Raw genomic sequence first — 23,737 nt, 5'->3', positions numbered from 1 at the left:
CTCTACTCTGTACTCAATTTTCGTCTGATCGATCTGTTAGCGTTAAGGTTAGTTGCGTCACATCTGTTTCACAATTGGTTCGGAGCCGAGCGTGAGAGGTTCAGAGGTTACAGAAAAGTGACTATAAAGGAAAAATATTTGAAAAGTGTATTATTTTGCATTACAAGTTGATATGTGCATTGTTTTGCTTATATCTAATGAGTACTGCTTCTAACAACGCGAAGGATACTCCAACTCCAGGGTGAGTTAACCTATAAATTGTATTATGAACAAAATAGTACATTATTTCTTATTAGGTAATATTATTCTCTGTATATCAATTGGTATGTTTCCTTTATTATTCCATATCGTTCCAGTAAATTAAAAAAAATTTAGACAATTATGAGGTTAAAGACCAACCTGGCAAATCACTAATTTGACATTATGAACATTCTGCTCATCCTCCTAACAAATATTATATATATATATATATATATATATATATATATATATATATAATGGTATCAATTTACAATAACGTGACCATGGAAAGGTATGTTCATTTTTTTTTCCCTGAAAACTACAATTTTTCCTGAAAACAATAGTGAAGAAAAAATTTGTCGGCAACGAAAATCAAAGGAGTTACGATTTTTTGAAATCCGCTGAAAACTCTGTTTTTGACAGTACCTCTGGCTGAAATGATGCTGACTAGTACGTTAATCCTGTCAACGATGCCTGCCCGCTGCGCAGTGCTGCGCACTGCTTGCTCTTTTAGAAAAAAAATTAACTCGAGCTTGCAAAAGTCGAATCCCAGATCACGTGATGCCCCTGCTCCTTAACCCTCCAAGTGTTGTTCGACAAAATTTTGTCGGTTATTTTCCATTTTTAATGCAATAATGCCCGAAAGGCATCAATATAATACAATAATATACTTTCCCCCCAGTTTATATGCACCTGTGATAATAATACTTGGCTATAAATGCCCAACCCCAGGAAAAAAAGTTCATTTTCCATGGTCACGCTATTGTAAATAAATACCATATATATATATATATATATATATATATATATATATATATATATAATGGTATCAATTTACAATAACGTGACCATGGAAAGGTATGTTCATTTTTTTTCCCTGAAAACTACAATTTTTCCTGAAAACAATAGTGAAGAAAAAAATTTGTCGGCAACGAAAATCAAAGGAGTTACGATTTTTTGAAATCCGCTGAAAACTCTGTTTTTGACAGTACCTCTGGCTGAAATGATGCTGACTAGTACGTTAATCCTGTCAACGATGCCTGCCCGCTGCGCAGTGCTGCGCACTGCTTGCTCTTTTAGAAAAAAAATTAACTCGAGCTTGCAAAAGTCGAATCCCAGATCACGATATATATATGGTTTTAAGGGGTGCAAATGACAAATAATATGGTTTTAGGGGGTATATTTGTGAATAGTTAAGTTTTTAATTTTCTGTTTGTGTGCTGTGTCTGGATATCTGTTTACTTCAATAGTATCTGCGGCTTGGAGGGAGTGATAGAGGGACTGATAACGTATCTGTTATCTGAGCGCTCCTGGGCAGAAGTCAGTATTTCACAAGATATGTGTACTGTAGTTTGGATCGAGTGTGCATGACAATCATGGATCAACCATCCACTAGTTCGATGAATTGTAATGAATTGTGTGTGTCGGAGTGTTTTCTCGGGCATGTTATGAGTTTACGTTTTGACCGACAGGAGATTATTTCCTTTTTAATAGAACATGGAATTTTTGGTACTTTGGGATTATACCGACCACACCCAGACATGAATCGTTATTTGACATTTTGCTTCTACTGGTTACTAGATTAGCGTAGAACAATATTTCGTCAATATAAAACAGGAATTGTCTTATCGCAAACCCCTCGCCATCCTCAGACAGAGGTCAAAGTCGAGCGGTCTAGTAGATAACGTGATTGCAGAGTCTCGCCGCCCGTTCAGCTGGTGCGTCGCTTTGTTGTACTTCCGTGTTTTACCCCTACATTTCTCCAAACACAAAAATTCAACAAAAACAAACATTACCAAACAAAAACTAAACTTTTCTTGAAAAAAACACTCAAAACTTGTTTTTATTCTTGATCACACTGCCACCCAAAATGGGAGTGCCCTGGCCATCTCCGGCCTTCGGCTGATGTCATCGAAAGAAAAACATCCCTCGAGATAGTACCTATCAGTAAAATATCAAATTCTAGAGGGGCTGATCAGAAATATAAATTGAATTGTAATGGAAAGGCAATAATTATGTACCGTGCAAAAAACGTAAATAATCATGTGATGCCGCGCGGCCTGCCGTAATCAGGATTCTCGAGAAAGATAAGATAACAGCGACAACAATACTGATCACAATACCTGGAGATGCTTGTTGTAAGTTTGTAATTTTGAAATTAAAGAGTTGTTTTTTCGTTCTATCATGTTTGTTTCTATAAATTTATATTTTTGTGTTCTTCATACTGGTGTGGTCGGTATAATCCCAAAGTACCGAATTTTTAATAATGAGTGTATTTGTTCATCGTGTGGTTGCGTATTGTTTTCAAAACGGGAGACTTTGATGTTTCATTGTGACAGAAAAATCCGTAAAAGTAGTAAAATGAGTTTTGAATGCTGTAAGATTAAAAAATCTGCCTGGGCAGGTTCCTTTTTTGAAAGAACGCACTTAGACATAGAGACATATTTTGGTTTGGTGGCCACGTTGTTGCATTTGAAGCCACGGAGACGATGCTATATTTCATTGGAGTTTGGCGTTTCTGCACATTCTGTGGTGGACTGGTATTCTTTTTGCCACAAAGTGTATTTCTATTACAATTTCAACGACGTAGAAGAAAATTGGTGGTCCTTTGACAGTGGTTGATTTCAAAAGACTTTAGGGACAGTAGGTTTTTGGGGGAATCGAAAGGCAGAGCAGAATTCCTTCCTTGTTCCTGTTGAACAACGTGACAGGGACACCCTCCTTGACGTAATTAGAGAATGTGTTCTGCCAGATACGACAATTGTTAGCGACTGTTGGAAGGCCTGCAACTGTCTCTGTGACGAAGGATTCAGGCACTTCTATGTCAATCATTCCATTAATTTAGTTGACCCTGATACTAGAATTTGATATTATAATTATAGGTACTATCTCGAGGGATGTTTTTCTTTTGTTGACAACAGCGCAGGGCAGCATCAAAGGTGCCACAGCGCGCGCTGAAGGCCGGAGGCACTCGTCTCAACCCGATAACAACTAATTAATTTGTTGCTAGAAATTAAGAAAAACTTTGTGCATTTGGGTCAAAATTCTGTTCATTTCAGTATTATTTTTCATTTATGTTTCCAAAGATGGTGCCGCATCCGATAACGTCATTACGAGGTTGGATCACGGTCACATAAGGTCAAGTGACGCCCGACGTGGATGTACAACGTGGAAATATTGTTCTGCGTGTGAACAGTTGTTCCATATTTTATATTCTACAACTTTGTTATTTCTCTTTTCCACCCCGTCAAACGTTATATTGTTTTGTGCTGTAGGACTATTCCAATTTTGGAAACTCGTATTTTGCCGCTCCGGCTGTTACTTTTACAATTACCAAAATTTAAAACTCCAGCAATATACTGCAGGGCTTTGGCAAAACATACATATATATAATTTATTTTAAAGGTTTTAATATGTATATTCAGCATTTAGCATATTAAATTTAAATAAAATTGAGGGGGGAGAGTTTAATAATCGACCTACACTCGTTTTTTGCTTGTTTTCATCAAACAGATCGATATATTATCCAACTTCAATATGTAAAAATTGTATACAGTAAGAGATATTATAAATTACCGTAACAAGAAGAATCTCGTACTTTATACATTATGTTTTGACAATTTTAAAAACATAAATTTAACACTATCATTAAAAAATAACAAAACCAACTATAGCCTAGACTTATATATCAAAGAAACCTTACAATAGTTATAACTAGCCCAGCTTGATATCAATGAGTAACTGCCGCCTTTGTAAAATGGAAAAATTCTCCCTATGGGTTACCAGAATCCAAACCCACATGTTGAAGCCACTTAAACAAATCTCGTCACTTATGAGAAATTCTTACATATTTTCCTCATATTCATCGCCATTTCCAGTCTCAAAATATTAGTTACTTCTTGCTGTTTATTGTTTACATTCAAATTACTGTAACTAATAAGTTGAAATCATATGCTAAGTTAAATGAATTTTAATATCGAATTATTCCTTTGGATAGAAACATCGAACCATTCGAAAAAACAACCGAATGAGTGTAGGCCGCATATTAAAGTCTACCCAAAGTTGAAAATATTTGGCTGTTCAATATATTACACATAGCACATAAAATAATTTAGCATATGTAATCCTTTTGCTGAAACAACCAGTTTTTGTAATGTTGCAAAAAATGCCATGCGGCTGCAGTTTAATGAGCGGCCAACAACTCACAAATCGGATGATGATTATCGAATGATTTGAATCAATAATTAAATCCAACTTTTTTTGTGGCCACTTATTATCCCGTAGTCCAGTATTTAAAGTACTCTTGAGCCACGTAGTACTATTATTTCACAGGGTAGACATGTTTGATAGCATTTCATAAATGCTCGAATAAATCACCACCAGCTCCTTTTTTTGCAGCCACTTAAAATATTTTTCAGTGTTTATAAAAACATTTTGAGCCAATATCGGGTAAAGTACAATAAGCGGACCAGGTTTTTTATATTGAAATTTTCAAATGATATTTAAAAATTATACCAATTGTTATAATCAACCAATAATAATTCATTTGAACAATAACTGCATCATCTGCACCAACTGTACACACATTCTGATATTCTTAACATAATTTGTTCTATAAGCGACTTCTTTTAAATAAAAAAGATCATTAACTTAAGAAAACTATATTAAATAACACTGAAAGAAGATGATTGACTGTGTCTTACTCGGTTTCAAGATGGGTTTGATGTTAAATTTTCTTCATTAGCCTATTTAAATTTCATTTTTCCCATCACCTGTCTTAATTTTACTGTTTGTTGTGGTTCTTTTATTATTTGTATTTATTACTTTATGTAATTTTTTAAACTATTTCTATTACTTTGAAACATGTAACTTTAATTTAGAATTTAGATACGTTAACATCGTTTGATAGTTCTATTGTTCGATATATAAAGTATCGATATAAAAACCTGGGTATTTATTTACAATAGCGTGACCATGGAAAATGGACTTTTTCATGGGTTGGGCATTTATAGCCAAGTATTATTATCCAGGTGCATATAAACTGGGGGGAAAGTATATTATTGTATTATATTGATGCCTTTCGGGCATTATTGCGTTAAGGAGCAGGGGCATCACGTGATCTGGGATTCGACTTTTGCAAACTCGAGTTAATTTTTTTTCTAAAAGAGCAAGCAGTGCGCAGCACTGCGCAGCGGGCAGGCATCGTTGACAGGATTAACATACTAGTCAGCATCATTTCAGTAACTTATCACTTACCTTAATGAACATCTAACACAAAGGTGTGCCATTACCACTACTGAACTAGGAGGTTAAGAATAGACACTAGACACGGAGGAACAAAATAGTTCAAAATGGCGTCCCTTCTTTATTTGAGAGAGCCGCGGAGTAATACCAAACTGTCAAATATGGATAGTGTTGCCAGAGGTACTGTCAAAAACAGAGTTTTCAGAGGATTTCAAAAAATCGTAACTCCTTTGATTTTCTTTGCCGGCGAATTTTTTCTTCACTATTGTTTTCAGGAAAAATTGTAGTTTTCAGGAAAAAAAATGAACATACCTTTCCATGGTCACGTTATTGTAAATTGATACCAAATCCTCTTATCTCACTCTGCACCCAATATCTGCATATTCATCGCGATTGTTTTTGTTGTCTCTAGCCTTCTCCTTCACAAACGAAATAACAACAGTTGGTATTGATGTCACTAGTCTAAATAAAGAAAGCAGGCAATGATTAATTATAAATATCTAAATTTCAAATTTCGTATTCAATAGTATCAATATTTAAAATCCGTTTGTATTAGTGGCCGCTTATTATACTGTAGCCTGCCATGCTATAGAGCAGGTGTAATGCTAAAAATAATAGCTCTAATTTGTGTAAAATTAAGCATCTCATTTAGAAATTTATCTTATTTTTCATCACAAATAAATAAATTTGCTTTTTTTCTATCGTAGTGGTCTTGGCTGCAATTATATAAAGGGCTGGCAAAACTTGGATTTTAATTTGTGATTTTAATTTGTATATTTCATTGTGATTATATATTACATTATTCTTAGGACAGTTCTAACACTGTCTATTGGATTGTACGCTTAATGTCGGTAAAGGATATTCAATTGTCCCTATGCTGCATCATTTCTTATTTCATCCAATCTGAAGGGGGTTGAGGTGCGCACGTGATCTTTTGTGCTTGGTTGTCAGATACTGTCTTGAGCAATATTTATGTTTTTCTGCTAGCAGTATGGGGTGGTGCCAAAGGCCAATGAAGCATATCCTGATGACTAGGAGAATTCGTTATCAGTAGCTAAAACAATCTCTAACAGCTTTTATGAATTTCTTAAAATAGTATATTTTCATTTCTAGGGACAATTTTTAGGCGGTCGGGATCCATAATTGCTCAATAACTGATAGTACTGTATGTTTGAAATTTTAGGTTATATTTCAAATAGTTTATTAATATACGTATGCGACCGAGGGTAATCAGGCAATTCAGGCAAACAAGTACAAGACATTTTAAGAGGTCAGAGTAGGGCTACCAACTGAATATGAGGATAATTAAAAAGTTATCTGGTTTTTCCTCTTTATTTTGATTTTTGCAAATTTATGGTGAAATTTAATCGTCGCTTTTCCTCTCTGCTCTTGGTTTTGTTTGCCAGTAGGCATAGTATTTACATATCTGTTTATTAAATTATTTTTTCCTGTTTTGTAACTGGTCAGATTTGATGCATAGTAGATTTCAAATAAAGACGTTGTTCTTTGTGTTTTATCGTTGCCGTTAGACATTTTGTTAGAATGAAAAGCTCAGATATTGTGTCATTATTTTGTGTTAGACATGAAAGTTTGCATTTATTTTCCTTGTGTAACAAAAGTGGCGACCATCGTTGTCTGTATCCTCCTCCTTATTAGACATTCTGTAATTTGACCATTATTTTCATTTCCATATTATTTTTATTTATATAGGTTTTTTATTTGGGTATATTTGTTATTTTTAGTTTTATTTTATTTTAATTATGTTATTGTTTCTTGTGTAGGCCAGTTGGCCCCCGATTATTCCACTTTTCTAATGCCAGATTACGTTGGACTAACTGAGTGCTCATTTGGTCACGTGATCTGAGCTTGGTACTGTATTTAGGTACTGTCCTCATGATGTTTTGGCAGAAGTGCGGGGAAGGCGCCACTGAAGCTTACACTGATGGCTAGGAGCATTTCGGATTGGTGCAGTTTGGATATAATTTTAGTTATTATTCAGGTTTTCCTCCCTGTAATATCTATTGTACTACTCTCCCATACATTTATTTTCTTATTTTAAGTTGAAATTGTGACAAATAGTGTGAAGTGGCTAAAGTAAATACTTACCCAATGGTTTTGCTTTAGAAAAACTTAAAATTATAAAACTCTAGCAGTTACCCGCGGCTTCACTCACAAATTCTAAGGCAATAGCGTTCTTAGTGAAAGGTTTTTTAAAGTAATATGATGGAGTCCTACAATTTTTTAAACATATATAGACATATCCGGTACATATTATTTCATGAATACAACAGATTAAATTCATTTTCCCTCTAATTTATTTACGGTTTAATAGTTAAGTTTATTTTGTTGCAATGACCAAGGTAATAAAAATACCATATGTGGGTTTTGGATTCCAACTTAGATTTAAAAGCATTAATTTGCAGTCCACGATGTTTCTGGCGTTTTAAGTAATATTGATTTTTCCCCAATCAAGAAAAAAAATGAGCATTCGTAAGCTTAAACAGTCTAATCCGTCACTTATACTCTGCTTCTGATATAAGGGAAAGAGTGTGCCATCTCTTTGCCTTTTCTTTAACTACAGTAAAATTGTTAAAGGAGACCACCAGTTTCGGTAACGTTATGTGTAAAACATTTATAGCTTTGTTCATCAAGGTTGGTTTTAAAACACAGTTTCAATATTATTTGTAATGTATTACGTGGTTTATTCATCACTGGTGCAATCTAAAATAAAAATTAGATGGTAGCTTGTATTTGCAATCTTATAATAAAACTGATTAAGCACTGTATAAGTTTACAATTTTTCTAAAATTTGAATGTAAACAAATGTTTCTGCCACTTTGGTGAGCCTCAGCTGAAAGTGTCAACAGCTGTTGATGGTCAGTTAACTTTGGATTACGTGTCCTAAATATCATAGTTATTTTCTAGAATGATAAAATATTGTGTGAGAAAATTTTCCAATGTCTCTCACCGTATAAACCTTCCCTGGGCTTCCTCAAATAATTCAAGACCAAAATTAACCAAATCGGTCTAGCAGTTCTCGAGTTTTATTGAGACTAACTAACAGCAATTCATTTATATAATATATATAGATTAAATGATTGTAGAGTAATATGTTAAATATGAGTATAGATTTAATGTTAAAATCATCTTCATAGTTATTGCTTTTGAGCTGCTGGATGAATAATAAAACTAACATAAGACATTTTTTGCTCTAGCTGTTTTTACAGGCTTCTTAGTGTTTTAGACAGAGTGGTATTTTTGGTAGGCTGGCCTAAATTAAGCCTTAAATTTCTTTTTCAGGTAAGTGATTTAAAGCAGTAAAAGCATTATTTGAAAGTGTATCACTCTTTTTTAAAACCAGGTAACTGTTATTTTAAAGTTAAATTATGTATATAATCTCAAACTATTTTAAGCCATATTCTTAATTGCGTAGTAGTATTAAACTTTTAATAAGTGGTTGGCTACTAGAAAATAATATTTATCGTGAAACCATGTAAAAACTATACTTTTTAATCATTTGACTACAGTCAAGTATTTGTAAACAAACCTGAGGATATCCCCAAACAGGTTTAAATAAAACAAAAGTTGACTAGGTACTGAAATACAATATGTACAATTTTTGTACATAACATTGTATAAAAGAATTGTGACATTCAGAATAACAGTTTTGATAAGAAATTAAGCACTATTTTCAGATTTTTTTTACCTTAGAATTCCTGAAGATACTTCAAGAAAGGCTACACTGCAATATCTAGGTGTTTTAACTCCCTATATTGAACATTACCATATATACAATTATACATGTCACTACACGCCTGTGTCTTGTGAGGAAATATTTTCCTCGTCGTAACTTAATTATGAGAAGAGATAAAACCAATTGTATGCTTAATAGTGCAGATACAATATCATGAAAGAGGTTTAAATGATAACCTAACTAAGGCATTATTTATTGTTTTTTAAACTACAGTATAACTGTCCTTCTGTTATGACAGTTTTACAATGAATTAGTATGTAGTAATGAACTTTCAGTTCTTTACAATTTAGTGCAGTGGCTAAAATTTAAACTGTGTTACTAAATTAAAAAGGATTGTAAGTAGCAACAGTTATTATTTAACATGTCAACTGCGGCTAGTGTAGTGCTTACTACTCGTTACAACTGTTCAAGATCTCTCAAAATAGAGTTACAATAAAGGTTAAGCTGATTTATATAGGTAGTTACATTTTATGTTTTAGGTTTTGATTTTGAAAAAGATCACAGTAAGTTATGGTTATCTACACATCTACAGATGTTTTTGAAAAAACAGGATACCCCTTAATAGTTCGTTATTAGTGGTTGAAATGATAAAAATGTATGTTCTGTATTACATCTAAAATATTGCCATCAAATACTCATTTCCTCAGCAGGATGGTAATTTGAAGCCAGTAAAATCTAAAAAACAAGAAGCTTGGTCAAATTGCACATGATTTTACAGTGTTCAACATGTAGGGGTATATGACTACCCAGCAGTTGAACCTACCTGTGGGTACAGCTAAAACCACCGATGTGTCACTTAAATGTGGGCAACCTTATGGATGTCCAGGAGCAGCACATCACTAACTGCAAATGTTGAAATTCTAGGATCCAAGTGTAATTCGATAGGTCTAGTCTACTGCAAAGGTTCTTGCTAGCCTCAACGTGTCATCCCCTGCCTGCTTTGACGGATGAGGCTGGTTCAGAGCTGACCTCCCCTTCTTTGGAGGGGACATGACTTGAGATTAGTGCCCTAAATTCTTCCTCATGGATTTCGATAGAATTCCCTATCACCAACCTTACGCATGCAGAATATCCTGTCACTCTGAAAGCAGTGCAATAATAGTCCTTATAGGACTAGGTTCAATTTATAAGCTTCTTGTTCTAAGAGAACAAAAATAAAAAAGGGATATTTGACAAAGTTAAAACTTTAATGATCGTGGCAATATGATTATAAAATATACAACATTCAAATCTCAACTTCAAGTTTACCATGCCTATACAATTAAATAGGCTGCAATTAATTAATTAGTTGCTGATACAATTAAAATTTTGAGTTATTTCCTTTGCTGAGTAGATCTATCTTCAATCAAGATACGTTAAATGTAAAAATTAGAAGATAGTCATGACAATGGAGTTCACAATTCTCAGTTTAAGAAATACTCTCACCAGTAGCTAAATTTTAAATATACATCTCCACTGTGTAAATATTAATGAACATTTTCTGAAAAATTTACCTCAATAATTGAAACATTCTATGTTCCTACTAACGTTCTTCTTCTTACTAACGTTCTTTGAAAATTACTGCATAAAGTACTTTTATTGGTCAAGACCATGGGTTGTTTGTTAAATTTCAGTATAAGGAAGACAAATTAAAGAGATTAAAAATAAACCATATTATGTCAAACATCCACAAGTTGTGATTTAACCTGTTGAGTCTTTCTACATGAGACTGATTTCAATTCCTGTGTTGCTCTCCAGTAATTTACTTTTTGAAGTTGAAGTGTTTAAAAATTTAAGAAGTACCCACAATTTTTGAACATACACAAGTTAGTGAAGCTGTAAGTATAAACAGGAAAAGTGTATACCGTTTCCTGAGATTGGAGTAATTTTAGATGTGAAAATGTTTGAGTCAACAACAATTTGTAATGTATGCCTGATTACAATAGTTGGATGGGTTTGTTGTAATGATTTTCCCAACCTGTTTTCACTACCATGAATGTTAGATAATAATGATAGAAGAAAGATATAGCTTGGAATGTGGTCACTAAATTTCCAGTGCTGATAAATCAAGATTTGGATTTAGAAAACATCCAGATGTCTTGAGATTAGATGGCTAAATGTAATTCAAAACTCCTACACTGTTTGGTCTCTAAAAGATTAATGTCAAGTAAAAATTTCTATATGAATTAATCGTATCGAGAGTCAGTATCATTATTAATCTAATTCCAATTTCCTTACTTACGTTTATGCTACGAAATTCTATGACTTATGTTAGCTAGTTTATATATTTTATATTTTAAAAGTAATTTTTTATGACTTAAGCATCCTTTCATTATTTTCACATAATAAAAAAGCTTCATCTAAAGTTGATCACACCCACTACTAAATTTTAGTATCAAATTATGTAAAATTTTATCCCAACAAAAAATTAGGAACCATGTTTTGGTCAACATTTATATTTATATTTTGCTCAAAAATGAAATAACCAACATAAACTGGTATACATACCTGCCTTTCAAAATTCCCATCACTTTCCATCTTTTTAAATTTATTTATCAGGCAGTAAAAGAGGCTTTTACTTTTTTTACTCTCTCCCTGAGCTTCAAATGTTAATGTTTGCCAATCAATTCTTGGTTACATATTTAGAAAATTGATTGTTATCTTCTATTGTGTAATACATTTAGGTCATTAGCAGTAGCTGTGAACTGGGTGCCTGCATGGAATCTATAATAGCATTCAATCACATCCAAATATATGTTGAGATACAAGGTCAAACTTTGTAAGCAGTGATGGGGTACGAGCCCCACAAAGCTGTGATCAGTGGGGCTGAGCCCCACCAATATTTTTGAAAGCAATATTTATATAAACTAGATAACATTCAAAATTGCATGATTGTTGTTGTTTTTAACTACTTCAGTGAATAATAACAATAGGTCACTTTGTAATGAATTATTAATGTAATAAAACATGAAACGTGCTTTGTTTCAATAGGATGTTAGATTTATTCATCTTGCACTCCGTAATTTAAAAAAGAATAAATGTAACAACTTAGCAGTGGTTGACAAACATTTGAAATATCAGTTCAAGGACAATTCACTTTTTGTATTTGAACCTTTTGCATAATAAATGGCAATTTGGATATTGTACTAAACGCTGTTTAATTTTTTATTTATGTAAAACAAAAATAAAATCAATACTAACTAAACGATTACTGTAATATAAGATAGTAATAATGATATAATTAATGTAAGGTAATTTTGTTAGCTAGTTCTCTGTAAAGTTCACAAAATATTTATACAAATATATGATTGAAATTTAGAGTTAAATATATGGTATCAATTACAGACCAGCATAATTAAGTGGTTTTTTACCTTTAATGGTGACTGGTGATGCGGACAGCAGTAGTCACGGTTTGCTGTAAATAAAACTTATTTTTTGTTTGCTGTTGTGTATGTTTATTTTTACATATTAATACTCTTGATTTACATTTTTTATAATATATTAACTTACATCTTTTTTATAATATAGACTTAGTTGGTTGTTGAATTCTCAGTAATTTTAAATGTCAATTACAGTAAATATACCTGTCAACAGTTTATAGTGCTGTACTTAATTAGTTATTTTTTTAATGTCATACCTTCAGTCTACAATCAAAACGAAACAAATTATTTTTAATTATTGACTAAAGGTATGTGGTTGATTAAATAACCAATTAAGTATGAAATAATGCGTTGCAATGGCTGAAATATGATTTTTTGATTACACCTTGTTTGTCAACTTGGTTTTAGCCATTAGAAGGAGATTTATTTTTTCCTACTACAATAGTTTTGATAATCTTGTTACATATAGATTATTTGAACATATTTCACTATAATCAATAATCACACAAATTTCACAAATATCCAAAAACATACATTAAGACTCACGTGTCAGTATTTTATGATAAAGTTGTATCAAAATTATTATGACACAAACCCGGGTAGTCCTTAACTAATCAATCAATCAATTTATTGTCATGTAACAAGAACAGTATTTACAATGTCAGAATACAGAAAATATGTACATAAGAACTTGTGATGTATAAATCGGCATTAATTCTTTTCTGATTGTAAAATCATTAGAGCAACTTTTTTGGTTCCAAGAACCAAAAGTTGAAAAAATCCTCCATCTTTTTGTATAATATTACAATTGTATTAATAAAAGATCAACTACCAATCATGTGCTTATATTTTCTTTCTAAAAATGACTTATTTGGATTTGTCCAACCTTGAAAGTGGTTGAAACTTTAGATTTTTACCCATTTTCTACTCCTACTTATACGTAACTTAATATACTTAATGTATTTGATGATAATCAATCAAAATTTGATTTACTGTATTAGTAAATGTGTGTATTGTTTGATCCCGTGAATTATGTTTGTATATATGCTAATAGTCAAAAGTTTAATTTTCTACCAAAATTGATGCCCTAATGTATATATCGCAGTAAATATTTTTAATGATTCCGTGTTGGAAGTATCTTTAATGAATAGATGCCCTTTTAACTAAGCCATATGGGATTGTAATTTTAGTTTTGTTTATTTATTTTGTAATAAACGAACCAGTGAAATATTTTATGTTTCCTGCTTAAGGCTAGTTAATAGAAAATTGTAATAATTTTTAATGTAAACCTTGTTAGCTATAAAAACATATCAAAATTATATGCAATATAATTTGTGATGTTTTATGTAAAAGGTTTTAACATTAATAAAACAATATAAAAATGCATAATGTAATAACATGTAAATAATTTACAATCTTCTCAATAAGTATGACTTTGTTGTTAATTTCAATGATCATTATCAATAAAATGATTATTGGTTTTGTGTCAGCAAAACCTATCACTCGAGAGTCTGTCTGTCCACACGATATCTAGAAAATTAACTGACCTATAGACTTGAAATGTTGAATGAAGCTTCAACTCTATATAGGCAACAATGAGTTCAATGACATCATGGTGTATGTCACTCCATGGGATTTGGCTGAGCGTTAGTGAATATTTTTACATTGGTCTTGTGGATAACCATATTGTAACAACAATTATAAGAGATCATTATCAATTAAATCAAATAGAAATATTAACCTTGTTACCAAAGAGTCTTGTATTAAAAAAAACAGTAACAACAATGAATTTTGATTACAAAATTCTAAACTATCAATATTGCATCAGAACATTCAGCACCTTCCATCACGTTTAGATATACTACAGTGCAATTTAGATGAAATTAAACCTGATATCATAGCACTTATGGAACATAATATGTCAGATGCTGAATTAATTCTTTTAAATATACCAAACTACTTTAAAGTATCTCATTTTGCAAGATGCTTAAGCACTGGAGGTGGTGTTGTCATTCTGGTACACAGAAATTTGACTTCAAAAAGTGTCACTTTACCGGCAATCCAGTCATTATTAATTGAAAAAGAATGTGTTTTGGAGATTAGAATAGATAATTACGCATTAATTATTCATTCACACTTGCTTGTGTTTACAGGAGCCCTAAACATTGTTATTAGGATTCCTTTTTGGTTAAGTTTGAGTTATTATGGAGATATTAAATAACAAGTAAGAAAATTAATTAAAGTAAAAAAGTAATTATAACTGGTGATCTAAATATAAATGTTCTAAATGTAGATAGTTCCATATATAAACAGTCTGTTAATATTCTTAGGGTTTATAATATGATTTACACTGTAGATTTTCCAACAAGAATTTCAAATAAGTCACAAACAGCAATAGATAACTTCATAACTAATATAAAAAAGAGTATTTAAATACATATTATGGAATTATAACTCAGTTTTCCAGGCATCTGTAGTTCATAAATATGATGTTTTTAGCACTTTGTTTTGTTACTACTTTGATGTAAACTTTCCTAAAGTATTTACCTCTAAGCAAATAATGGAAAGTAATAAATGGGCATCTGAAGAGCTGAAATGTAGGAGAAAAGAAATAGTTAAATTAGAGCATGAATTCAGAATTACTAAAAATAATAATATTAAATCAACCATTAAAAATATGAAAAAAGAGTTGAACCAGTCTATTACCTTGCCAAAGAAGAGAATTTCTAAAGCGCCTAATAAAGTTAAAACTACTTGGAATTTAATTAATTATGAAGTCGGTAAACAGAAGCTTTCAATATCAAACACATCACTTGCAGTGGACAGTAAAATATTGACAGACCCAACCTTGGTTGCTAATATTTTTAATAATTTTTTTGTTTCAGTTGATAGCTTAATACTTCCGAGCATTTCCTCCACAAACCATGAAAGCAATATTGAATTTCAGCACTCAAACCAAATTTCAACTACTTTTAAATTTAAACCAGTAAATGAAGTTGACATAAAAAGCATCATTTCATCATTTGAAAACAAATATTCGTCAGGATTTGATGAAATTTCAATTATTGTTCTAAGGCAGTCTTGTCCACTAATATTAAAACCCTTAATACATTTGATTAATTCTTCTTTGATATCAGGAATTTTTCCAGATAAGCTCAAAATAGCTAAAGTAATTCCTACTTTTAAAAAGGGAGATCCAAATGATCCTGCCTGTTATAGGCCAGTGTCTCTCCTCTCAGTTTTATCAAAAATATATGAAAAAGTTGTTTATGTTCCTGACTTGACACTTAGCCAAGCCACAGCGGGGTTCCCGGCGGGTCAATCCATTTCAAAATCACCCAGGTCATGTTGCTCAACATTTTTTAATTTGCCTAATTTTTTTATTATCAGTTCCCTATGGGGTAGACAATCATAAAACACTATTTGAAAAAATTTTACAAGCCATAGTTTTTTTCCTAGCGGCCATTTTTAAAATGGCGGTTTTGCAGATTTTTAGTAAAATCGCGGTTCGCGAAAAGTTTAATTGCCAAGCTATTTTTAAAGATATCAGAATAATCCAAAAAACCAGTGTGTTTCAGCATAAAATGAACTTCAATTTGACATTATAATAATGTTTCTTTTGTGCAAGAAAGTCAGTCAAACTTGTTCTGCAAAATCTCGGAAGAAAATCATCAATTGTTACTTTTTAAGACCATAAAAGTTTAAGAAGGAAAAGAGACTCACTATTAATATTTTATTTTCTTTGTTGAAAAACTAATATAACTAACTACTGAAAAAGTTTTAGCCCTGAGAATGATATCCTTTTTTTTCTAGAGCTTTTCAAAAATGGCCGAAAGCCTAATAATGTCAATTTTCTAGGGTTGATAACTAAAAAGGGATTGAATGAAAATAAATGAAAATTTTACAGAATGTTCTTTATACAAATAGGAATATCTCATAAAATAATTATGACTGAGACTTAACTACATTTAGAGATATACAGCATCGAATTTCAGTTAAAAGCGCTACCCTTTTTCTGGCTTGTGCGGTACCAAGTTAGCAAACAAGGGCTTGTTTAAATCATTATGTTAACAATAAACTTATATTTAATGCTCAAAACATTATATTCCTTATTTAAACCTACTTAGGATTTACAATAAAAATTATTTAAAACCAGAAAAAATTAGCGACCATCTTGATCAACAATACCACGACTGTACATATTTCAACATCACCTAATTAGTGAAATAAAGAAGATAAACCCTAATTTTGAAATGGTAATTTACTTTAGCGATGGAGCAAGCAGCCAGTACAAAAATAAGAAAAACGTCATTAATGTCTTGCCTACACAAAAATGATTTCGGTTTAAAAGCAGAATGGAATTTCTTTGCCTCATCCACACGGGAAGAATTCTTGCGATGGTATTGGGGGAACCACGAAACGAGAAGGTTTTACACGAGCTTCACTTAAAAGACCTTACACTGAACATATCCTGACTCTACAAGATATGTTCAAATGTTGTTGAGAAAATATTACTGGAGTTCAGTACATTATTGTTCCTTCAGCCGAAATCAAGCAAATGGAAACAAAACTTACCAAGAGATTTGAATGCTGTTTACCAGTGAAAGGAACAAGAAGCTATCACAGATACATCCCCATAAGTGGCAACCAAATAAGATGTTTTGTTACTTCTGCAGGCTCAAACTTTGATGAAACTCATCTTTATTTAATTCGCTGATGAAAATTGCAGCCAACAAGTAATTGAAACCAATGTTTTAAATCTAAATGCACAGAAGAACAACATTATGTGGATACTGTATGCAAGTGTAGTACAAAATTGTATCAGTAAGTTAAGTTGAAGAATTATGATTCTTACCTATTGTTCTCACTGTGTAAGATTATGAGTTACTATTTTAAAAATATTCCTCAGGTACTAACACATATTTTTACATCATGTATTTTTATAAAATGTATTTGAAAATATTATATTTTTAGAACATAAATTATAATGCATATACATTTTGACAGTATAATAGATCTAAGCAAATTATTTTTCCTAAAGTGCGCAAGTGCTATTTTGTGGTTATGAGTATTGTTTATTATTATACCATTATTTTTTCTGGTTTTAAATAATTTTTTATTGTAAATCCTAAGTAGGTTTAAATAAGGAATATAATGTTTTGAGCATTAAATATAAGTTTATTGTTAACATAATGATTTAAACAAGCCCTTGTTTGCTAACTTGGTACCGCACAAGCCAGAAAAAGGGTAGCACTTTTAACTGAAATTCGATGCTGTATATCTCTATAATGTAGTTAAGTCTCAGTCATAATTTTTTTATGAGATATTCCTATTTTGTATAAAGAACATTCTTGTAAAATTTTCATTTATTTTCATTCAGTCCCTTTTTAGTTATTAACCCTAGAATATTGACATTATTAGGCTTTCGGCCATTTTTGAAAAGCTCTAGAAAAAAAAGAAGAGCATTCTCAGGGCTAAAAACTTTTTCAGTAGTTAGTTATATTAGTTTTCAACAAAGAAATAAAATATTAGTAGTGAGTCTCTTTTCCTTCTTAAACTTTTATGGTCTTAAAAAGTAACAATTGATGATTTTCTTCCGAGATTTTGCAGGACAAGTTTGACTGACTTTCTTGCACAAAAGAAACATTATTATAATGTCAAATTGAAGTTCATTTTATGCTGAACACACTGGTTTTTGGATTATTCTGATATCTTTAAAAATAGCTTGGCAATTAAACTTTTCGCAAACCGTGTATTTTACTAAAATCTGCAAAACCGCCATTTTAAAAATGGCCGCCAGGAAAAAAACTATGGCTTGTAAAATTTTTTTCAAAATAGTGTTTTGTGATTGTCTACCCATAGGGAACTCATAATAAAAAAATTAGGCAAATTAAAAATGTTGAGCAACAAATTTTATTTTTATTGGGTGATTTGAAATGGACTGACCCCGGCCTACAAGTTACGATACAGTTCCAGCTCTCGCCAACCTGTCCGCCATCTCATTTCGCCACTCACATGAGAGCACATCAGAGTGACTTTGTTTGTGGGGTAGCCAGGCTTTTAAGTAATAATAGACAATACAAGTCTTGGACATAAAAGTGCAGCTAATGAGAGATGTATCAGTGCAGCTTGGCTGTTTGATAGGATATATATCTTAGCACTCTTCAGTATCCTAGATAAATTATCAAAGCACAGAGATGTCTTGCAATAATTTCCTGATGTATTGCATCCTGAACGACCACTTCTTGATTTTCCAAGACTGTCTCAAGGGCCTTACGATATAGCCGCCAATCAGTCTTATGTCAGTCTTAGAACTCCCCCCCTCCAGTCAGTCTAAAACTCTGTTTACTGCCATGTTCACACTGTCATTATAAAATCAAACAGGATTTGATTATGATAAGAAAAAGACAGTTCATACCAGATTATGGGCATTGGCATCGCACTCGATGAAGCTCGAAGAAGGATGGGGCAAGAGAAGTAGTGGGCTATGAAGATGGCACTGAAGCATCCCGTTTTGATTGTTTTGAGGGTAGTGTGGAAGGCATTAGAGTACCACCCACAGCTACATTGAATGACTGTGTGAATGGCGACGAGACACTATCCACAAATTGAGTGGGGTGATTTGGTGTAGGTGGAGGGTCTAGTTCCATTACCAGATTCCTCCTTGAACCTGTGAGGTTTTGGGGACCTCGAGAGCTGAAGATTTATCACTCGCCAGGTTGGTGCCTATAGGAACTTCCACTGACACGGGCTTGTAACCCTTAATTCTGAGGAACATATACCCAAAGAGGTAGTGGGCCTTCAGTACCTCTCTTTTTAATTTTATCGCAGAGATGAAGTCAATAGAAATCACCAAGTGGAGAACTTCACCCTGTACAAATTTTTCTACTTTCCACTCTTTGACTAACAAACCTGAGATCTGCCGACTGAGCAGGCCCATGGTATGCTTTTGGAGTTTTTCTTGCTGTTAGCAAAGTAGACCATGACGACGTGGGCAAGAGGAATTTCCCTCTTTCCCACAGGTTTGAGTTCGGCCCCTTATCATGGTTTAAGGCTTAATTCCACAGAGATAGTCCATTCAGCTGTAGCCACAGGTGAAAATGATAAATCCATATCTAAAAGTGCAGGAGGTGAAAACGGCTTAAAGTCCTTCCCCTCTAGCAGCTCAAGAATTGTCCTGATGAGGGCTTCCTAAATGTTCTTCATTAGGTCATCCGTCATAATAGTGGCCAGAAAATAGAGGCCAACATTCCAACCCTGATACCAGCTGTTACATTTCTATAGCTAGAGCCTGAAACATAGTGTAAATGAGAACTCTGAGGGAGCTGAGTCTTCTGAGTGCTGTCTTATGGTGGTTGTGAGGACATCACCGTTTAGTTCAAGAGCTTTGGCTCTAGTGATTTGAAGATCAAAACCCTGAGCAAGCAGCCTCTTGAATATTTTTTGTGCAGCCCCTAGTAGTCTAAGTTTTGCACTTTTTGGGTTGATGCTGAAGTGCTGGATAGCATCCACAAGGCCTTAATCAACCCCTTCAACTATCGTATCAGTAGTTGTGGATTTGGAGCTTCCCAGACTGGTGGAGAAACCCAGAAGAGCATCCTATAGACAAAGACTGAGGCAACGAGACACCATTAGCCGTAGTTGGTGTTTTGTAGGGACACCACCCTCAGAGATTTTGTTTCTATGGAAATCCCACAAGCAGCAAGAGAACTAAAAATTATCCACATCAGAACCCCGCATGATGTGGGAAGGCTAGGTTTGAAATTGGAGGTCACTTGGTTTCCAGAGTTCACAGACCATGCAGCCATCACTCAGCATATCCTGTTCCAACTTTGCTTGGAAAGCAGGAAATAAACCAAGTTCAAAAAAGAATAAATTAAGTCCACAGTTCTAGGTAGTTAGCAAAGCGGTTGAACTGATAGATTAGTGTAGAACAAAACAAAAAAAGTACAGTCATTATATGATAGAAAAATAAGCCAATCAGTTCAGCTCAGCCTGATCGAATGTATTTAAGAAGACCAAAATTGGATCAGGCAGTCCCTATGTGCACGCTCACAGAAAGAACAGCTCGTAAAAGAAGAGAAGGTGGCTGTGAAAATGCTTCAAGGATGCACTGACTTGGCAGATGTGTAGGAGTATGAAGACACTGACACTTTGCACCCCTGCCAGGAGGATATAAAACTTTCTTTTCTGTTTATCTTTTCACAGGATATCTCGAGAATGAAATGAGCTATAGGTTTGAAATTTTACATGCAACCTCAGTAAAGCCTGTTACACAACACATGTTGTGACATACTCCTACCTTATCAATAATAAATATTTATAAAAAGTAACAACTAACATACTATGAAAAGAAAATAAACAAATAATGTAGTAACATAAAATTAAGAAATATATTATTAAAATTAAAGAGAAGCAAAATATTGTAAATATTAAGAACAATTTTTTGTAGGCATGTCTGTGTAACCTCCTTTATGGTTATCACTGGGGAAAAATCTACTTCAGTAGTTCAGTTCCAAAAGAATTATTATTAAACGCAAATTCAATATTTTGAGACAAGAAAGTATTCAGTGTGAACAGTTATTATAGAATGTGGGAGATGTTACCCATTGCGCATAAAGAGTTTGAATTCTTTACTATAACTAAAGTTTTGCAAAATATTCAAACAAATTATACGTAAACCTAAATTTCAGATTCTTTATAAAAATACTTGAGAATAATAGAAAATGTTTAACTTTTGAGATGGAATATTTGTTGGTCTACAGATACCCAGTATATTACTTTTAACATTTAATTCTGTCAAAGTTAATGGCAGAAACTCATAGAGATCTGTAATTTTTATATTCTTTGAAGATTATATGAAGTTATTAATTTGTTCTATTTTATTTTCTAGTGTAGGAATGTAAGCCTTGATCTCTCGCTTAAGTTACCTTCTGCAATTATGTTACATTTATATGTAATATTCAGATGAAGATAAAAATAGTTGTGTGTAATTATTATTTGTATTGGAAAGTTAATCCATTAATATAATTTGAATGAATGTGTAAAATAACGCCATGACTAGGCTCTAAAAACTGTTATAGTTTGATATTGATGTGTCTTAAACTTTCATTCTTTGAAGGTTTCAGTCAGTCTGTATCAATTGACGCCAATTGAGAGTAAAGTAGCAATACTTCTTACTATCCCCTCCATTCCATTCCTGTTAATCAGCTTGGATTTTTATACTTTCTTCAGCTCCAACTTTGAAACTTTCTCCTTTATTAAGAAATGTACTGTAGCTTACATCCTCCTGTTACCAAAGATTAATAAATGATTTAAACATTTATAATTGATAAAATATGAATCAAAATACCTCACACCTACTTCTTGTAACAAAAATATCAAAATAATAAAGAAATTGGATTTTAAAATAAATGTTTAAAGTACTGTTATAAACCGCTTGGCCAAAATTACAATGTGGATTGTTAGTCAGTTAATGACTACAAAAAATCAACAGAAACTGGAGAGAAATTGAAATTTGCAGTTTTAAAAATAGCACTACTTTTGTTCTGTGATGTATATTTTTAAATGTATTTAAGTTTTACAGATAACATAAAATCTGGGGAGCTCTTGCCTTCGAAAGTATAATTTGTTTGTAAAAAACTGTGAGCAATAGATATTGCAACCCAGTAGTACACATGCATAATAGATGAGACCTGTACATACAAGGAATGTTAGCCCACATCTTTTATATAGCGTGTATGTAATCCAGTTATTGAATATAGAAGAAAGTCTATTGGAGTATTTTTTCATAAATAGCTACTTTAAGATTGGTAACTATTATAGCTATTCAAGCGATGATATACCCTTTGAGTATCAGCGTTGTCTTAAATTTTTTAAAGATGAATTTAGAGACTCCACACGTTCCCACATAAACTTAAAGGAAAGAAATTTATTTTATTATTTTTAGACAGAAATCGGTAAGCAAATATTTTTGTAAGTGAATTGGTTGATTTTTTAACTATTGTCAAGTGAGAGACAGCAAAGTTATAATCAGTACGGTTAGTCAGAAGATTAGATCAATAACTGTGTTCAGTTATTAAAGCCCCTTTGACAGTATTGACCTCATTTGCTAAGAAGTCAATTAATGTTGTGTGTTTACTATTTAACAACATTTCGACTGTTCCAATGTTGTACATGGTAATTGTGTAATTCATAACCAGCAAAAATTATCAAGGAAAATTAATCATTTCATGAATTATGCAACAGATTTTATACAAATTAAAACCAAATAGATTTCTCTTCAAATTCAAATATTTTATGACATTAACTACAATAAAATAAAATAGATCACATAATTAAATATAAATAGTAAAAAAATGCATTACACAAGTGTTTCAGTTAAAGTATAATACACAATAAATTAAAATGTCACAACACAACAAACATTTTATGATATATAAATAAAACGTTTTACACACTTACAAAACCAGATCAGTCATTAAAAAATTCTGAAGTGGAGTAGCACACTTTAGAAAGTAACAAAATATTTGACTGAGTTTTTAAATCTATAAAAACTGAGATATGTATAACAATTAAGTAAATGATTGTATAATTTTAATCCCATGTATACAGGTAGGTATGTAGGCAGTGGGTAGGCTGGGCTCATGTCCCTGTCTTATACAGCGTCTGTGCAACATGCAGAATTGCTTTTTGTTGGTAGTGCATCCAACCCCAGGTGGGGCTATTTTTGTGTTGTGTTGGTGAACGGTCGGTAGTCAAGTCAGCGTAATGGTAGTGTAGTCATAGTGAGATGGTATCTATCCTTGTTGAGTCTAGAGTGGGTCCTCAGGTATGATCCTGAGCTGGGGGATTATCCACGGATGGACATGCTCTCTGGTCGAACACTCCCACAGTGATGCAGCTGCCACTGCATATATGGCCCTCGCCTGATCTCTAATGTAGACATGCAGGGTGAAAATCCCTTCATTCCGTAGGACGACTGTGTTTCTGATGGACCATGGTGTGTTCATCAGTTAGTGGAGCATCCTATTCTGGAAATCTTCCAATGCCATCCTGGTTGTCTTGGGAAGTGTGTGACGGAGGCAGTGTAGGTCATGATGGAGCAAATTATCGTCTTGCAGAGCAGCAGCTTTGTATA

At 32.7% G+C, this 23,737-nt stretch overlaps 1 protein-coding gene across 1 annotated transcript in view; it reads left to right on the top strand.

The window, feature by feature from the left end:
* The window catches only part of LOC124354705 (solute carrier family 52, riboflavin transporter, member 3-A), a 34,888-nt gene continuing 11,151 nt past the window's right edge, over positions 1 to 23,737 (top strand). The window contains 1 exon segment of the mRNA XM_046805358.1: positions 1 to 241. Coding sequence (XP_046661314.1) covers positions 198 to 241 — 44 coding nt within the window. The 5' untranslated portion in view covers positions 1 to 197.

The sequence above is a fragment of the Homalodisca vitripennis genome, chromosome 2 (genome assembly GCF_021130785.1).
Source record: "Homalodisca vitripennis isolate AUS2020 chromosome 2, UT_GWSS_2.1, whole genome shotgun sequence".
In the NCBI taxonomy this organism is placed as follows: domain Eukaryota; kingdom Metazoa; phylum Arthropoda; class Insecta; order Hemiptera; family Cicadellidae; genus Homalodisca; species Homalodisca vitripennis.
Note: the sequence above shows the minus strand (reverse complement) of the source record. Positions and strands in the feature narration are given on the sequence as shown.